This window comes from Mirounga leonina, unplaced genomic scaffold (assembly GCF_011800145.1).
Source record: "Mirounga leonina isolate KUSES-001 unplaced genomic scaffold, KU_Mleo_1.0 Mir_171, whole genome shotgun sequence".
NCBI lineage: Eukaryota > Metazoa > Chordata > Mammalia > Carnivora > Phocidae > Mirounga > Mirounga leonina.
In genome coordinates, this window is record NW_023270436.1 from 16,967,372 (window position 1) to 16,986,984 (window position 19,613).

The 19,613-nt window shown below is 56.5% G+C and overlaps 1 protein-coding gene across 1 annotated transcript in view; it reads right to left on the reverse strand.

Annotated features, from left to right (window-relative positions):
• FAM222A (family with sequence similarity 222 member A) overlaps nt 1-19,613 on the reverse strand; it is a 54,180-nt gene that overhangs the window by 24,250 nt on the left and 10,317 nt on the right. The window contains exon 2 of the mRNA XM_035017185.1: nt 202-329. Coding sequence (XP_034873076.1) covers nt 202-283 — 82 coding nt within the window. The 5' untranslated portion in view covers nt 284-329. The remainder of the gene's footprint in view (nt 1-201; nt 330-19,613) is intronic.

The window sequence follows — 19,613 nt, forward strand, 5'->3', positions numbered from 1 at the left end:
CACAGGCAAAGGCCTAGACCACGGAGAGCTCTGGGCAGGATTGTGGTGGGTGGATGTTCTGGGGTTCCGGTGGCATTCCCTGCTGGGATCTGCCCCACAAAGGCCTGAGGAGAGAAAAACTGGGTGTGGACTCTGTGGGCAGAGGCAGGGGACAGGGGCGGGGGCTGGAGAGGCATGGGCAGGGGGAGGGCGTGCACTCACACTTTCGGAGCTCCAGGCTCTTGCTCGGGCAGGCCAGGTGTTGGCCCGGTGGGTTCTGGGTCCTCTGGAGACAGGCCAGCATGGCGGAGCTGGGGGCCCGCGGTGGGGCACACCGAGCAGCAGGGTCCCTGTGAGGAGAGAGATGAGGTGCTTGTCACTCGGGCTGCTCCGTGCCTGCCTCCCACTTCCCCAGGCTACTTCCAGCAGCCTCCCCACTACCCAGCAGATCACTGGAGACTTTCAAAGCAGATACCCCTTCTCCCTTATCTGACAGATGAGGACGCTGAGGCCTAGAGGCACCAAAGGAAAGAAAGGAAAAGAATCCAGATCTCGAGTGGTGGATTTCCACCGTGCCAGGGCCAGAACTGACCGGTCCCACATGCCCTGGCCCTGCGCACTGTGTGTGTGGGTCACCTCCTCCAAGAGGCTGCCCCGACGCCCCCGGGCCTGGTTAGATCCTCACCCCCTCCCTGTTTCCTCAGCAGGTTGCCCTTCCAGCCAGGCGTGGCCTGTGGCTCTCCTGTCACCACCTGTGAGTGGGTCTGTCCCTGCTCTTCAGTTTTGAGCTCATGGAGAGCAAAGACGCCATGTGGTCATCTTTGGAAGCTACACGGGGTGGGGGTGGGGCGCCCATGAACTGCCATTTGGCGTATGGGTGTTCCAGTGTACTGAAGTGTTGTTCTCGAGCATTCTCACAGCACCCCTACAGGGAGATATCCAGGAAGGCATCCCTGGGAGAATGCAGTCTCCAACCCTGAGCAGTGCTGAGCCTGAGCCGAGGTCCCAAGGGCCACCAGGGTTCCCAGAACGCAGAGCCCCTATGGGGCAAGGTGAACATGGGGCAAGGTGAACACAGGCCAGCTGGGGCTTGCCCTGGAGGCCATGAAGAGAGGGCGGGGATTTCTCTGCAGGGCCCCTCCCTTCCTCTCTTCCAGGTAAGGAGCCAGAACCAGCAGCCAGACAGCCCTGATGTCCACCCAGCCCGACCCGAACCCACCCCCACAAGTGTCCTGAGCAGCCAAGCTGGGCCAGCTCAATCCTCCTGCCAGTTCTTAAAAAAAGGAAGAAAGACGTGGGCGGAGGGGTTGGGGGGATGTTTAAGGGGAAGAAAGGGGAGTTATTTAATACTAAACAGGTGTCTGGAGCCCTTAAATTCTGCTGCTTTCTTCTAATAATGAAGTATTCATGAGGAAAAGGCTTTTTTCACTACTTTCTTAAGATACTAATTTCACAACAAGCTCCTTGTTACGGCGCAATTATTCCAATCTTGAATTTCCCCGAGACGGTTGCAGCCTCCTGTCTGTCCTGACCTCTCGGTAAATGAAAGACAATCACGTAACCACCTTTCATTATGCTCTATTTTACTTTCAGCAAAGGTACCCTGAAAGAAATGATTTACTCTGAAAGGGACTTTTATTCAGTTTCAAAACCAATTTTCTCCTATTACTGTCTCAAAAAAAAAAAAAAAAAAGTAGGGGGGTGGATGGGGGAGGGGAGATGGTTCTCACCCACCCCCACCCCCACCCCCCAATCGCCAGCCTTAATGCAGCCACGATGCAGTCAGAGCTGCGCTATCCACTTGCCGGCTTTGATTTCTGGTAATTTTAAAATATACCATTACAATCAGGCAGAAATTACACAGTTTAAAAAGGGAATGAAGTGGGGTTTATTGCAGGGATGAAAGCCCTTGACAGAGGGAAGGAGGCACCACTCTTCGGGGACAGGGGACCTGGGCCCTTTAGGACAGAGCCGCACACACACTGTGCCGCTCGGACACCTGGCGACACGTGGGCAAGACGCCGTCCACGCGCACTACGTACATCTGCCGAGATGGGCACGCCGCCGTCCACCCGTACCCACAGCGCCGCGCCCCTCCGCGCCCCCTGGCGCCCTCGCGTGCACATGCAGGCTGTCCACGGTCACGCGCAACCGCGTGCGCGCCTGCGAGGTAAGGGGCCGGCAGCGCAGCCCCTCCCCTCGATACGCCGGCCTGGCCCCGCGTCCATCTCTCACCGCTCTGACACAGGGTGTGGGGGACAGAGGGGAGAGCCCGAGAAGGCCGGCCAGCCGCAGGTGAACCTCCTCTCCACCTGCACATGGGAAAATCCAAGCCAGAGAGAGCTAGCACCCCGCCCAGGGCCACCCAGCAGGCAGTGGCTAGATAAGCCTACCCCCTCACCAGCGGGTAGCCCCCAGGGCTGGGCTGGAAATCTGGAAACTACATACCCCTGCCCCAGTGCCCACTGTGTGACCCCAAGGGAGCCTCTGATCCCTCCCAGGTCATTATCCATCAGCATCCTGACCATGCCCAGCACCGCGCCCCCAACCCCTGCAGGTCCTCCTCACTTCTTGCCTTTCACTGGGTGCCAGGGGCCCAAGAAGCTCAGCCCCTGTCCAGGTCCTCCCCTGCAACTCCCCATGGGCCACACATTCCAGCATGCTTTGCAGCTGAATGAGGCAGGCTGGGGGCTGTAATTGTTGAGGGTGAGGGGCAGGTTGCCTAATCTGGGGCCTCTCTGGACCTCAGCAGCTGCCCTCTCAGTGGGGCTCTGGTTTTCAGAGTGCTCCGATGGTGGACACCTAAGCAGTTCTGGGAGCCGAGAGGTCACCAGCTCAGGGAATGACAGAAGATTCCCCCGGAAGAGACAGGACCCACGTTCAGGCCTCAGTTCAGTACAACAGCCTGCATCATTTCATCACTGGCTTCTGGAGTCCCCACAGCCCAAGTGACCATCTTCACTTGAAGGAGAGAGGTTTTTCTCTCTGTGCCTCTAATCCCAATTCACTGTTCATTTTCTCAGGAACCCTGTGCCCTGCTGCTGGAGCAGGTCGGGGGGGGGTCAGTGTGGGAGGGGACAGGAGCCAGCCTAGCACAGTGATGAGTGGGTTACCACCAGTTCCCACATCATCCCAACCATCTACAACAGGACAGAGTCAGACCCCCTCTAACCCCAGAACAGAGCCCAACTTTCTTTGTCTAACCCGGCCAGCCCTTCTAGCCCTCCCTCCAACCGGCTGCCCCACACCCCCAAACCTTTGCCCGTGCTGGTCCATGTGCCCACAGCACTGCCACCCCAGTCCATTTTAACTCAGACTCTGGCTCAGCTGTCCTTCCTCTGGGCATCCCCCCTCACAGTCTTAATCACACCAAGTGGTAACTGCCAATTTTCATGTCTGTCTCTCTCCACTGGACTGTGAGTTTCTCAGGGGCAAGGACCATGTCATATTTATCTCTTTCTCCCAGTGCCTGGCAAAGAGTAATCATTTAATAAATAGGTGCTGAATGACTGGCTGAATCAATGAATCACTTATTGTCAGACGAAGTGACCAAGGCCCAGAGAAGCCAAGCATCCTGGGAAACGTCACACAGCAAGCTGGGAACAGGAATGGGGCAGGCGCGTAAAACACTCATGTTCTTCCCGTGACCCCACCCTGCCCCCTCTCTGCTTGGCATCATCCCATCTGCAGAAAGCCAGCTCCTCTGAGGCCCCACCCTGACTCATGACTCCCCCAGCCGGGGACCATCCGGGAACGCTGCTCATTTTGAAACCCTATCTGCAAATCAGGCTGTTTATAAGCCCCAAGGTCTTTTGTGACTTTAATAAAAAAAGGGGATGGGGGAGGGAGGGAGAAAATGTCGCAAGCCTCAATGATTAGAATGCTTTGGCATCATTCCTGACGTGGGGGCTGATAAGACGTCTTATCTCAGAGGCACCCCTAGGAAAAGGTCCCCTCCACCAGATAACGCCCCCAGCTGTCGATATGCCCTTTCATGGCTGAGGATTTAGATAAAGGAAATGTGACAGGGGAGGGGAAAGAAAGGAAGGAACTTTCCAAGTTTGAGGAGGAATTGAGTCTGTGCTGCTTGCCTCGGCAGAACAATGCATAGGAGAAGGATGTCTAAAGGCTGTCTTTATTTTTATTAAAAGAACAGGGAATTGGGGCCTTTGGCCCTGCCTGCCTTTTGTCATCTCTCCCTGCCTGTCTGGCTGCAGGGGTCCTTGGGAAGCCCCCAGCCAGTGGGAGGGGTTGCTCACAATAACCATGCACACATTAGTACTAATAATAGCGCTGCCCATTTATCGAATGTTCCCTCTGTGCTGCGTCCCGCGTGCATCCTGTCCGTCATACCTCACCGCTGCTTCCTAGCAGCCTCTGTGGTGGGTTCTGTTTTTATCTCCATTTCACAGATTAGGAAATGGCCAGAGAGGGGAAGTAATCTGCACAAGGTCACACAGCTTTTAGGTGTCACCCCAACCAGAAGACTGCACCCTCAGCCTCACACATGTGCGGCCCCCACCCTCGGCTCCATTGTGGTGGTGGGGTGCCCTCAGCCCCCAGCTCCCGGGCAGCTGGTCAGGAAGGAGCCAAGGCAAAGCCCTGCTTCTCCGCAGTGCCCAAATCCACTCTGATTCTACTCCAGCAGGGGCTGGGATCACAGGGAAGGAGGTGAGGACGGGAAGGAGGAGGAGGGGCTCCCAGGAGGCCACTTACTCATCCCATAAACATTCACGGACAGCGTGTGAGGCCTGCGTTGGGCAGAACAATACTGAGAGGAATAAATTGAAGACCCTGCCTCTGGGAGAACCGTTCTGAGGTGGCTGTCATTTACCCACCCATTCACTCACTCACTCACTCATTCATTCATTCAGGGAGCAAACACTCCTTGAGCAACCTTTGAGGGCTAGCCCTGTGCCATGTGCACTGTACAAAATCAGTAAGAATGTCCTGACAATCCTTGGGGCCTGCTTCTCCCTCCCTCTCCCTCTGCCTGCCACTCCTCCTGCTTGTGCTCTCTGTCAAATATAAATAAAATCTTAAAAAAAAAAAAGTCCTGCCAAAAAGAACATCCAGTAAGAACTGACTTCCCACTCCCAAATCCAACCCAATGAAAATGAACTTTTCTGGGGCGCCTGGGTGGCTCAGTCAGTTAAGCATCTGCCTTGGGCTCAGGTCATGATCCTGGGGTCCTGGGATCCAGTCCCACGGTGGCTTCCTGCTCAGTGGAGAGTCTGCTTCTCCCTCTGCCCCTCCCCCCACTCCTGGGCTCTTTCTCTCTCTCAAAAAATAAATAAAATCTTAAAAAAAAAAAAAAAAAAGAAAATGCACTTTCCTGGCTTCTCCCTCCAGATGCTATTTCCCGAAAGTGGCAGGGGGGCAGAACTTTCCCTCATGCATCCTGCAGGTCTGCAGTCTGCTCCTTGCCAGGCCGGGCTGGCCCGAGAGCAGGGCAGAGTATGAGGACATGCTTGGGCTCTGCCCAAGGGCGAGGCTGTGACCTCATGAAGGCCATGGCTATGCCACTTCCAGCCCTTGCCCTTCCCCACTCCTGGAGCTGCCTACTCTGGCCTCGCTGGCTCTACCCAAGGCCAAAGACTAGCTGGGGCTTGGAGGGGGAGGTCATGCCAGGCCCTTCCCAGTGTCCAATGGGAGTAGGACTTCACAGAGGAGAGCCAGCCCTGGATGCCTCGGGGCGGGGGGCGGGGGGCACCTGCCCACACCAGGGCTCTGACTGGCTCAGTGACCTGGAGGAAGTCACAGACCCTCCCTGACTCTGTTTCCCTCACTGAATCTTGATAATCTTGATGGGGAACAGCCCAGTGGATTTCACAGGAGGGACTTCCAGCTTGGACATGAGGGAATGTTTTACGATTTGGTTTTCAAACAATCCAGCGCACTAACTGTGTGCAAGGCAACAGGCTAGGTCCTCTGTTGGCACACAGAGGGGGTTCTAGATGCAGTCTGTGCTTGAGGGATTTAGAAGGTTGAGTTGGGATGAGAGGGGGAGCTGGGAACATCCAGCAGTTCACATAAAGCGCTGGGGGGGACTGTTGGGACCCTGCTATTCCTCAGGGCCGCACAACCTTCATGGGGGAGGGGGCAAGGGCTGCCAACAGTTCTCACCCTGATCCCTCTGGCTGGACAGGAAGCCTTGTTCTCATTCCCCCTGTCCTGGCCACGGAGCCTGACCGCAAGTGCCGGGAACAACGTGAAGTGGTGATGGGAGGCCCAGGGCCTGGGGAAGAGAATGAGCACTGGATTGGGAGCCTGGGAGAGCTGGAGTCAGATCCTGGCTCTGTGGCCCTGAGTCACTTTTCTGTGACAGTCCCCAGCACCACAAGCCAGGCCAGCACGAAGCCTCAGAAAGCTCAGTCCTCCCTAAACAGCAAGGGACAGGAAATCGCCTGCCCCCGGCCAGGATGGCGGGGCAGAGGGACCCTTGCCCAGCAGTACCTTAGCGAGCCTGGGTGCACAGGCCCTCCCCCACAACAGGAGGCTCCACCGTCTGTCTCTTTCTTCCTCTTCCCTGTCTCTCTTCCTCTCCCTTACTCCGTCTGCCTCCCTGGCCTGCTGTCTCCCTTCTTTTTTCCTGCTGTCCCTCATTCTTGTTCCCCTCCTGACCCCACTCTCCCCTATTCCTTCCCTCTCTCTGCCTCTCGCCAACCCCCTCCAACCCACTCTGTCTCTCTGCAAGGAAGCCAGAATAGAAGCCCACCCCCATCCCCCTCCTGCTGCTCCCTCCCCCATCCCTGTTCTGAGCCTGAGGCCTTCCAGGGGACCCTGTTAATAATTAAATGTTAATCTAAAAAGCAATTTGAGCTTCGGCTAGGCAGATCTGGTTAGAGATTACATTAGCATGGAGGAGGCGAGGGTAATTTTCTTTAACCCCTCTCCTGATCTCTCAAGCCCGGGAATCTTCAAGTCACACCGCCACTGCTGATTAAACTGGTGCAGGGCTGGGCTGTGGATAAGGGGTCTGTGAAAAGTGATTATTTCCCCACTGCCATTTGGGCCGCAGTACCAGAAGGGGATTTTCACTCTCTTTTATTTTTTTAAAGGCTGGGGTGGAGGGGCATTGCCCCCTTCAACAGGAGGCCTCATCCACTGCCAGGATCATTACCCCGTCCATCCCCATCCCCACAGGGCTGGAGGTCTCTCTAAAATGCAGATCTGGCCACAAAGCATACCTGGCTCCCTCTGTTCCCAAGACAGAGATGGATGCCAACCCCGGGCCTGGGAGACAGCAACTCTCCGTTCAGTCTGGGCCCAGCCCTGGGCCAGGCACTGGAGCCAGATGTGCGGGTTGTTCTGGGCCACCAGGAGAGACCAAAAAGTGAACCAATAATCACGAAGGCCAGAGGGCAGGCAGCCGCAGCCGGAGCCCTGAGGTGGGCACGAGCTTCTCACTGCCACATGTGCAGGTCTTGGCCTGGGGAATCCCTTCTGCTTGCACCCTTCCTGAGTCTCTACCTGCCCCCATGAAATTCTACTTGACTTTCACCTGAAGCCCAGGTTCCTCAAGGGCTTCTCAGAGACGTGCAAGGTGCTTGATAAATGTTTGGTCAATAATCGAATTAACGGGGCTCCTCATGTGGCTCTCTCTGATCCCTCCTCCATGGGTCCACGGTGCTGTGACCAGTGACCATGCACCGTGGGCCCCCAGGAAACCATCTCCTGAAGAAAGGATGGGCCAGAAGCACCAGGCTCGGCTCAGACAGTGACTGACAGGGACAGAGGGCGGAGGTTTGGGGCAGGCAGCTCGCCTGAGCCTTCAGCACCACGGCTAGCTCCCAGTGCACTCACCCCGGAGAAGGGGGCAGGGCGGAGCTTGGGAGCCTGGTGACGTCAGTCGCCATGGGAACTAATCTTGAGGTTATCTGCCCTGGGCAGCACTCCAACTTCTGGAGACATGACAAATCAAGCACCTACTGTGTGTGAGAGGCTGAGGCAGTGACAGACCCTGACGGAGGGGATGGGGCGCCAGAGGGGCAATTACAAGGCAAGGAGACAAGTGGTAGCCATGGTGGGGCCAGCCTACCTAGCTTAGGGGTGTCACAATGAAAGGACAGCCCCGCTGCCCTCATAAGGAGGGTTAACAATATCGTTCCAGTCTTTGGATCCTGATGTCTGAGCTTTATCCCTTAACTCTGATGAATAGGGCACATTCCTCTGAGACTCAGTTTCCTCCTCTTAAAAAAAGGGGTTAATTCCACAGACTGCACAAGGGGTTATACCACGGACTGTACAAATAAGGTGCCAGGGTTGTCATCGTAGTACCTGCCCAAGTGGTAGCTATTATTAGTATCGTCAATGATTACCATCAGCAGGGAGGTAGAGATCGTGCCATCCCATCTAGGGCTTCCCGAAGATGGGGGGAGAAGTGGTCCGAAGCACAGGACTGCACGCGCAAGCATAGAAAGACTTGAAAAAAATTGGGGAGTATGAAGAACTTGAAGCAGCTCCAGGAGGGAGAAGAAACCCTCTTGATGAGTAAGAGCACCCCATCTGTGTTAAGGCCAGGCAGGGTCACCAGGGCAGAGGGAATAGGGGCAGGGAGCCCAAGCTCAAGGTGGCAAGATCCACTTGCTGAGGACAGGTGCTGGTTCAGGGCAGGGAGGGGCTGAGAGAAGGTGCTGGGTGGATGGAGGGCTCACAGGAGGGCTTGAAAACCACTCTCTCTCGTGATAGGGTGAGGCGGCAGACCTAGTTGGCCCTCTCCCAGAACCAAGGGTCACCCAGGAGCACCTAGGGAGTGAATGGGGGCAGGGGTCATTCTCACGAAAATGAGCCTTCGGGAAGCCCTAGATGGGGGAGCAAAGCCACCCAATCTCAGACCCCACTATCCAGCTTCCACTCCCTGAGAGTCAGATCCCAAGGTAGGAAGAGAGGGGGGGGATGGCACGATTGTATAAGTCACTCATTCTTCCCCTAGTTCTGGCCTGGCCTTAAGTGATAGCCAAATCTCCATTGTCACCTTCCAGCCAAGGGGTGAAGCTGCAAGGCATCAATATACTGATATCATCAGCAGGAAGGCCCCAACCCAGTATTTTTGTTGGAGGTCATGGAACCCTCATGGAGGAGCAACATACAAGTGGAGACCAAAATGATACTGGGTATTACCAGATGACTCCGGGGATAATGGGTCCAGCAGGGGGAACACCATGCAAAGGGCGAAGGTAAGACCCATCGTGGAGCTGGGCGCTCCCACCCATTCTCTCACCTATCCCCCTGCATACCCCCAGGTCCTTGTACCCTACAGTTCAGGGTTAACTCAGCGACGGGGAAGGAGAAAATCTAATAATCAGAGCAATAATAGGAGCTGGTTTTTATTTTTAGTGTTCCCACGGGCTGAGCACTTTACAGACATCACCTCATTTAACCCACCCCACAACCCAGAGAAAGAGGATTACTATGGTCTGTGTACCCATGAGGAAACAGAAGAGGCCGGGGACGGGGGCAGGGGCTGTCCAGGGCCGCAGGGCAGGCAGTTAGTTGGTGGAGGGGGCAGGGAAGCCCAGCAGAAGAGGTGGGTCTGCGCCAGACTTAGACCCCAAGGGGAGAGAGAAAGGGAAGAAAACTGGGCCCAGGGCAGGAACGCCAGGCTTAGGAAACCAGGAGACAGAAGCCCAGGTAGGGGGATGGGCTGAGGGGAGGGCTGGTCTTGACTTTGAGCCAGGAGCGAAGGATCAACAGATGCTTCAGAGGATCAAGCTAGAACAGAAATGAGTAGAGCCTTCGGGATGGGGGGGCGGGGGAAACAGGACAGGGCACTCTGGCCCAACAACACCATCAACATATTTATATATATGCTAACCCCCAGAGCCAAGCCCCACTTGTGTGTGGGCCAGGTGTCCTTTGCTGTGAGCTGGGCTGGAGGCACAGTGTCTCTAAGCCTCCATCATCTGTCCACAGGGCATTATGATCCTAGCACTGGGATGCTGGGGCCAGACCATGTGGGTTCAAACCCCAGCTCTACTCCAGGCTGGTGGTGGGACTGTGTTTATCTCTAGGGAGTTTGATTCTTCTTTATGTTTCTATTTCTAATTTTTCTACAGTGATTGTGCATCCCTTCTGTGTGTGTGTGTGTGTGTTAAGTTACTTTTTGGAAAGGGATTTCAACCAGTGACCACCTGGAGGTGAGGAGCTGGACGTATTGTAAATTCTTGGCCGTGACAGGGAGCAGCTGCTCAGGGAGGAGACAGTGGGTGGCCAGGGAAGGTGGGGATGGGTGGAGGAAGAGGCAGGAGCACGAGAAGGCCCAGAAGCTTTGAAATCCAGGAGCGAAGGGAAGCAAGTCTTGTCCAGCCAGCCCTCTAGCAGGTCCTTCCTGCAACTCTTCCACAACAGACCCCTGTTCTGACCATGTGCCTCATCACATCCCAACGTCCCAGGGCCCCTGCATGCTATTCTCCACCCCACAGGGGCCAGGCTGGGCTTCCATGAGGAACTCACTTCCTTCTCCACTCAAAACTTCCCCGCTGGCTTCCCTGGCATTTCTAACAACATCCTCTAAGGCTGTGTGTGAAGCCCATCCCCACTCCCTGCCCACACTGTCCCTCTCCCCTTGCTTACCCTTGTCTTCCAACAGGTCAACCCTGGTCTCATGCCAGGACCTTTGCACTTACAGTTTTGTCTCCATCTAAACACTCTGCCCCAGGGCTCTCCAGTAGAAATATAATGTAATTACAAATTTTCTAGTATCCACAAGGTAAATTATGTCTTTTTGTTTGTTTTTAAAAATTTTAAGTAATCTCCGCACCCAGTGTGGAGCTCGAACTCACAAGCCTGAGATCAAGAGACGCACGCTCTCCCAACTGAGCCAGCCAGACACCCTGGAAGATTACGTTTACTAACGTATTTTATTTAATCTAATATATCCAAAATAGTATCGCTTTAACAGGTAATCAATATTTAAAAATGACTCACGAGATATTTTCTTTTTCTTTTTTTTTTCCACACTAAGTCTTTGAAAGTGGGGGTAGATTTTACATTTACAGGACTTCTCAGTTCACACGGGGTGGTGCTCTCCGTGTCAGCTCTAACTCCTCATTTGCACCTCAACTCAAACATCACCTCCTCCAAGAGGTCCTCCTTGACTGCTCCAGCCACTATCCTGTCAGGGCTGTAGTTCCTTCAGTGTCATTACTACTCTGAAATGACCTTATTGATGAATGGTTTAGCATCTGTCTCTTCTACCAGAGCACAGACTCTGCTGTGTTTGCACACTGGGGCACACAGGTGCCCAGGGTGGGCAGGTGGTAGGAGATGGGGGTGGGGCCCCACAGCCCTTGTCCGTGCACCTCATTCCAAATTCTACTTTCGGTAAGGAGAGGCGGAGGCCTGCGTGTGTGTCGGGTGGGGGGTTGCTGAAAGGGGGAGGATGTGCACACACACACACAGACACACACATAAAGCCCCCCACCCCCTCCCCCTGCTTCTGAAGAGCGGGCCTAGAAGATGGGCCTCCTTTCAAAATCAGCCCGGCGCGGAAAAACAGCTGTGACAGCACAAAGCCGAGATTGAATCAGCGACGGGCCCGATTGCCTGGTGACGGTTACAAATGATCTGATGTGGAAGAGACAGGATCAGATGTGTGCAGAACAACGGCTGCTCCGAGCACCCCCCATGCCAGACAACGGGCGGGCGGGCAGGCAGGTGGTGCCCAGAAGCCCAGGCCGGAATGCGCCCATCGGTACGGGGGCCCAGGACAGGCTTAGCGCAGAGTAGGCCCTTCCTCAGGCCAGGCCTGGCCTTGTCCACACACCTGCTCACACAAGCCCCACCTGACCAGGACAGTCACTTCCGCAAGGTGAAATCAGACACCCCCCAAACGCCCAACACCTGGTAAGAAAGTCCTCAGCGTGAGACCAAGTGCTGAGCTCTGGGCAGCTGGGTGACGGCTGAATTTTTCTTCATTGGACTTGTTTCCAAATACCGAAAGATGCATTTCACTTTTATAATGGGGGAGGAAAAAGAACACTCTCCCTACTTCTTACACTCCAGCAGTCCCCAGCTTCTACCTCAGCAGGGTGGGCAGGTGTCCCTGCGATCCATAGCTCCATGACAGCCACAGGACCAGCTCTTACCCCACCCCCAAGAGGCGGAGCGGGGGATGAACCTCCGTGTGCGACTCCTAGGCTCTCAACCACTTAGTACTCAATGTCGACTCTCTCCACTACCCTGTGCGACAAGACTGGGTCCAGGGAGACCGTGGCTTGCCCAGAGGTGCACAGCAGGGAGGTGGCAGAGCCTGGGGCCTCATAGACCCAACTTTAGGCTCTTTCTACACCAAGGCCAGGAACACAGGAGATGCTCAGTACATCCCATTGAACAGAGGGATGCCCTGAGTTTTTCCTTGTCGACCACCGTTTGCGTGGCCCAGGGCTCACAGCTCTCCTCTCTGGACACCTGCCCTGGCCCCTGGGGTCTTTTCCTCATTTCACCACACAACGTACCTACCTCTTCAGTCCTATCAACCCCTCCACACATCTGGAACACAGGGGACCCTGGGAGAACCAAGTGGGTTCTCGACAACGCAGGTGGGTGAGTGGGACGTGGGCTGGGCGGCAATGGGAGCCCCACCCTTAGGGGTGTCATGGAGCCTCCAGGGCTGGGAAGCTTCTGGAAGGAGGGAGGGGAGGGCTCCTTCCTCAAGAGGTCTGGGCAGGGGCCTGCTTCACCCAGCCTTGGGCCCGTCCTGAGAAGTGCGGGCATAGCCGTGCCTCCCATTCTCCAGGGGCAAACAAAGGCTCAGAGAGGCCCAGGGTTTGTCCAAGGCCACCTGGTGGGGTCTGGATGTGAAGCCAGGTCCACTGCACTCTGAAGCCTGTTGCAGAGCCATTCCAAGGGAAGGCTGGGATTCCAAGTGGGCACCCAGTGTCCCACAGGCCACTCCAGCGATGGGTACTGGGTCACCTCCCCTGGACGCCACCCTGGCCCTGAGTAGTGGGCATGACGGCAGGCCGAGAGGCTGATTCCAAAGGGGCCGCCCTGAGTACCATGAAGTTAGCTTTCTACCACCACCACCTAGATGGCGTCCTACTGGGCCTCACCCTCCAGTGCTGCAAGGTGCTGCCTGCTTTAGCCCCTGACCAGCAGTATCCAGGAAGGCTAAGGCACAAACCCAGAACCCCAGCTCTGCCACTTCTAGCAGGATTCTCTTGAGGAAGTCACCAGGTCCCTTGGGGGCCTCAGTTTCTCCATGTGAAAAATGGGGCTAGAAATAGCACCTCTGTCACCTGGCCATGGTGAGGACTAAGCTGGATGACGTGTACGTGGAGTGCAGTCACTTCCTCGGTGGTGCCCTTCTAGCTCCTTGAAATCCCGCACTCACTGGGGGCCCACCATGCGGGCAACGTCCACCCGCAACTTCCACCGTCAAGGGCCAGAGAGAGATGATAGCCGGTGGCTACAAGAGGTGAAGTGATTTGTCCATGGCCATGCAGAGCAGGGCGAGGGGACTGGGGAGGTGCAGGCGGCCCTGGTCTGGGGACCCTTGAGCTCCAAGACCTAAACCCCAACTCCTTCCAGCATAGTTTATCCTCAACTCCTGGGGACAAGCCCCACACAGGGCACGGCTCCCTTCACAAAACCTTGCCTGAGCATCACCTGTGGTGTCGGGCTGTGGGGACCCAGAGAATCAGAACAGCAGGGATGATTAGGCACAAGCCCAGCAACCCCAACCCTGGTCACATGGAGCTTCAAGGGAGTCCAGGGAAGAAGCGTCATTCCCAGGAGGAAGGGGGAGCATCTTAGCCCCTTGACTGTGTGCTTGGGAACCGCACGGAGCACAGAGGCACACGATGGATGGGCTTACTGAGTCTGATGAGCCAGGCCTTGTAGGGCTCACTGAACGAACGGTAAGGTGTGGGGGTGTATGTGTGAGGGTACTCTGATGGAGGAACCCCACCCCACGGGCCGGAGGCAGTACTTTGCAGTCATTCACCCACTGAATCCTCCTAACCTCCCTGAGGTAGAGACTATTATTATCCCAATCTTCCAGGAGGGAAAACTGAGGCACAGAGAGAGGTGAAGCCACTTGCCCAAAGCCATCCAGTAAGGGACTGGTGAACAGAGATTTGAACCCATATCCATTTGGCTCGGCGATCACGCCCACCACGCCCACAGTCCCTCCGTCTAAGAGAACAGGGGGTGGGGGCAGTGGTCTCGAAGGCCAGGCTGAGGTCTTGGCACATCATCCGCAGACCAGAGGGAGCCACAGAGGGGGTGTGGTGGTTATGGCGAGGACTCTGGAGCTGGCCTCTCTGGACTTAAACCCCAGCTCGTCCACTCACCGGCTGTGCAGCCTTGGGTAGGTCAACTAACCTCTCTGTGCTTATTTCCCCATCTGAAGGAAGGGGCACAGGACAATGAGGTTGAATTTTAGCACACAGTGAATTTCACGTGTTTATTAAATTGGAAAAAACAAAAAAAAGAAAAAGAAAAAAACCCAAAGGCTGGCGGACTGAGACAGTGCCTCGCCAGGACTGGGGACAATCTGGTCGCTGGGCCTGGGGCACATTTTGGCTCAGGGCAGTGGGCACAGACTGGCCCGGCCCGGCCCAGCCTTGCCAGGGGGTGCCGGGCCTGGGGAGGGGGCGGCGGCGGCGGCGGCTCGGGGCCTTGCTGGGACACGCACCGGCATGTGCGCACGCACGGCTGTGTCTGTTGCCGCAGCAGCTTCTATGCAAACATGTTAATTTGTTTTCATTTTGTGTTTTTTTTCCCTCGCAGGATAATTGGGTGAGTTTGAAGTCTTGGCGAGGCTGCTGATTATAGCTATTTGGGTGGTGCCCTCGCGGGGCTCTGGGCCCTGCCTCCTGCCTCTGGCAGTGAAGGCGGCATCTGGGGGCGTCTCGAGGGGTGCATGGAGTTGCCGCCGGGCTCTGGGGGCCCTTGCCAGCTGGGGATGGAGAAGGCGCGACATCCTGGGCCCCACCTCATGCTCTCCGCCCAGAAAACACCATATCCCCGAAGGGTGCAAAATCCCACCCACAAACATCTTTCCTTTGCCCTGTTTGCTGCAGTTAAAAAAAAAAAAAAAAAAAAAAACTGTGACATGGTTGCCAATATGAACAAGGAAAGAAAACGAAAATTTCACCCCAAATTCTCACTGTCTGGTTGGTCTCGAAAACAAACTAAAACTGGCAGCTAGCTCTGGAGCCTCTGAGCCCGCACTCCCTCGAGGCCGGGCGGCAGCTGCTTTGTTCATCACATCACCTGGTCGGCCCCCCTGGGCACCTGAGTTTTCCACCCTGGAGAAGCACATGGGCTTTGGGGTCGCATGGTCTGAGGCTCGGACCAAGGCTCTGCCCTCGGAAGCTGTGTGGCTTCAGCCAGTATCTGCCTTCCCGAGGCTCTTCTCCCATCCACGAAACCCCTGCCTTGCCTTGGCCTTGGCAGGATTGAAATAAGATGACGTGGAGATTTCAGGAGCAGAGTCGGGGTGTGGAAGGGTTGGCTCCTTTCTGGAGAGGAGGGTCTGCTGGGGGTGGGAGATTCCTGCTCCCCAGGTGTCCTGCACTGGACCCCATCCCAGGACAGGCAGCCTTGTCTCTGATCTGTTTCATATACCTTTCTTCCGTTGGGCAGGGACCAGGGGTCTGAGGCCAGGGCTGCGTCTCTATCTCGGACTGGCAGCCTACCACACACCACGCTGCGACAGAAGAGCTGGGAGAGGGGAAAAGGCTTGGGGCTCCAGTGGCAGGAGACAGGGTGCGGGACCCAGAGAGGGGGGACTCCAAGCCCCACTGGGATGGAAGACAACTAGGGGAGAGTCGAGCTGGACTTACTCTGCAGAGAAGGGAGGCATGTGTGTGTTGGGGTGTGTGTGTGTTGGAAGGGGGACAATGAAGGCAGTCGCCGTGGAAGCCTCGGGCTGACAAAGGCACTGAGGAGGGAATGGCCTGGTGGGTGCGAGCTGGGGTCCCAGGTTGCTACGATATGCCGTAGGAAGCCAAGTGGCCTTTGGGGCTGCCTGTCGGTGTTCTGGGCCTCCCACAGCACAGAGGGGACTTGGTCGTGTCTACAGTGGACAGCTGCCCAATGGGCTGGGTGGAGGTCAGGAAGAGACGAAGGGCTGGGCCTTGCGGCAAAGTACCTTCCCCGTGTTCCCAGGACCCTTGACAAGTCGCTTCAGTTATCCGAGCCTCGGTCTGCCTTTCTGTAAAGTGGGGCTGCAGCAGGGACCCCATGAGAAATTCCCTGCCGTGTGTTTATGCTCCTAAGACTTACCCCACATGCCTGTCACCTGCACACTGCCTCAGCCTGTCCTCTTACCTCTCCCAGGAGGGGGTAGGGATGCCAGAGGGCCCAGGCCACGTTCATGCAGCCTGAGCACGTACAGGCTCTGAGCTCAGCTCTTTACCCGTGTCCTGGCGCATCTCCCAGTGCTCTCAGTGGTGGATTCTATTCCATTCCCATTTTTAAGCTTAGGAGACGGAGACTGAGAGAAAGTTTAGCAGGAAGGGCGGCCATCAACAAGGTCCTGTTCTCCATCCCCACTAAAGTGACAGCTGCTAGCACGGAACCTGGCCAGGACGGAGGGACAGAATGGATGTCTGGTGCCTGCCCAGGGAACAAAGGCAGCCGGCAGCCTTCCTGAAGTCATCTAGGCCACGGAGACGGGCACCTCAAGTCGCAGCCCTGGGTCCCGGGACCAGCAGGGCACAAAGGGCAACTCCACGGAAAGAAAAGGTGTTGGAGTGCGCCAAATACGGGCCCCGTGAGCAGCTGGGAGTATGGCGAGTCCCCTGTCCTCTCTGAGCCTCTGTCTTCATCTGTAACGGGACTACTGCCCTTTCCCTACAGGGTTGCTGGACTGTCTGGCCCGGTGCTGGCACACAGTAGGCCTACAGCCAACCAGGGTAACGACCGCCCTTGGCTCCTCCAGCAGCCAGAGGTCCCAGAAGACAAGAGCAGGCAAATAATGGTGGAAGGTGGCGGCAGGGGAGATGACAGGCTCCCCGGCCAGTCCTCTGGGGGTGGCCACAGCCCTCTGTGGAGGGCTCCGGCCTCCCCGGTCATACAGGGTGGCAGCGGCAGCATCCCCTCCCCCACTGAGCCCCACACAAAGGGGCCTCTATTCCCTGCTCCGAGCATTTATTCCCGGCCGGCTGGGCCACACCGCCCTCTCCTCACTCTGGGGCGGCCCTGCCTGGCCCAAGCCTACCCGAGCCTACACAAAGGCCGGTGTGTCCCCGCCAAGCCAGCCTGGCCTTAGAAGACCCCGTCTGCAGAGAGCTAGAGAGCTCAAAAGGGTCCTGGGCGGGTTCATAGTGTGTGGCAAGGCCTCACGTCCAGGCCACGATGGTGGGGGTGGGGGCGGCTAGGAAGGTGGGAAAAAGATTTCAGAGCTGATGAACCTGAATGTGGTCCAGCTGCCCGTAGCTGTGTAACCACAGGTCAGTTTGGACCTGTCTTCTCATCTGTACAATGGGGACAATGCCCAACTTTTGGGGCTCCAGAGGGCTCAGTTAGGGGATGCAAGGCCTAACACACAGTCAGCACCTCAGGGCCAGATTAGAGGCAACTGGGAGAGCCCTACCCTGGAAGCCTGGTGGGCCCAACCCCCTGGGGAGGGAGGGGGCACAGCACCCCCTGTAGACCCCTCCAACCAGCAAAATCCACGTATGCTGGTGCTGACTCTCTCAGGCCAGGGTGTGCCTCCTCCTGCCTGAGCCCCTCTGCAGGGGGTGAATGACAACAGTTACTATTTATGAAAACACCCACTGTGTGCTAGGACTTTCAGATCCATCATCTTCTTTCAACCCCACTGCCACACTGAGAGGGTGCAGCTGGGAGGCATGATGGCGACAGGCTCCAGAGCCCAGCAAGCCAGGTGCAAATCCCAGCACCACTTTTGGCAGCGAGACTCCTCCTACCCCCTGGGGGCAAGGGCAGCCGACCCTCAGAGGATCCGAGCAACAATCCAATGGGAACAAGCCGCTCAGTGCTGTCAGCCCAGGGCACAGCCCCAGTAAGCCTGAACTCCTCACCACCGAGCTATTAGTCCTAACTCACAGATAGGGAAACTGAGGCCCAGCTGGCAAGCCACACGTGCCTCGTGTGCAGGAGGAGGGCGATAAACCCGACGGATCATTCCAGGAGCGGGACTCAGGGTTCGAGGCCGAGTCTGGTGGCCTCTGACTCCCCCTTTTCTGCTTGAGGATGCTGCAAACATATTTTGGCAGTTTTTTCTTATCTGACAGGCGTCCTCGGCTCGGTGGGCCTGTGGGCCGTGTGGCTGGCAGAGGGTGGGACGGGAGACCTGAGCCTAGAGCCTGACCCGTTCCCCTGGGTGACCTCCAGGAGCCCTCACCCCGCCCCACACAGTCCCCCTTCTCTCTCTCTCCCACCCGCTCTGGGCGGCCAAGTGAGCAGCGGAGCACCAAGTAATTAAGTCGGCGCACACCATCCGGGCGCCCAGGAACACTGTGGAGTTTCCCTTTTATGTTTATAGCAATTGTATGAAAATGTGCAACATGGAGCGGCACCAGCTGACAAATGAGACGAAACAGACAGGATTCCGGGCCGGCTTTTTTCCGGGCCTGATTGGCATTAATTGTGAGCGTTTACAAAGCACAACTCGGCGCCTGACATTTGCTTCAAGCGAACATTTCCTTCTAATAGTTTTAATGATTACAACGGGAGCTGGTGATCACTGCTGGGCGGGGAATGGGCTGCTTGGTGCCTGGCCTGGGCTCCTGCCAGGGGTCTGTCCAGGCTGTGCTTGCCTGGGGCCCAGGGAACCCACTTTCCCCTGCTGCCTGTTGCAGGAGGACTGCGCCAAGTACCAGGCCTGGGGAACCAGGCCCCCCGCAAGGGGCCCGGCTGCGGGCACACACTGAGCCCCCAGCTCAGAAGCTGATGGGGAAACCCACAGGCACGGTGATCCTGGGTGCAGACCTGGGGCAGAGGGAGGGCAGGGGAAGGAAGGAAGAGCCGTGGGATTTGGCTGACCTGGCTCTGAAGGTGGAGGGCCTCAGTTGCCTCATCTTACGACGTAGGGTAGGAAGGACCCCACAGATGCTAGCAGTTATTTCTTTGCCACGTGACCTTGGCCAAATCCCACCCCCACTCCGGGCCCATCCTCCTTCACCTACAACGTGAGCAGCAGGGACTTGGTCGGCCAGTCACACATCAGCGTTCCAGTCCCAGCTGCACGACCTTGGGAGAGCCCTGTGGTCTGAGTCCGTTTTCCTCACCTGCGGAACGGAGTTCGCAACCCCCGCAGGCTGCAGACTGGTTCCTGGACTCCCAACAGAAAGGGTGTAAAAACCCTGAATCTCTGGCCAGCCAAGAGCCTGTGTCCCATTTCCTCGTGCACAGTCCTCCAAATACCTCACTCACTCACATGTTCACTCAGTAAACATCAAGTGTCCTGATTAGGAAGCTGGGAGGAGGGGCGCCTGGGTGGCTGTTGGTTGAGCATCTGACTCTTGATTTCAGCCCAGGTCATGATCTCAGGGTCGTGAGATCCAGCCCCGCATTAGGCTCTGTGCTCAGTGCAGAGTCTGTTTGAGATTCTCTCTTTCCCTTTCCCTCTGCCCCTTCCCCAACTCACGCACGCACACTCTCTCTTCTTCTCTGTCTCTAAACAAATGAATAAAATCTTAAAAAAAAAGAAAAAG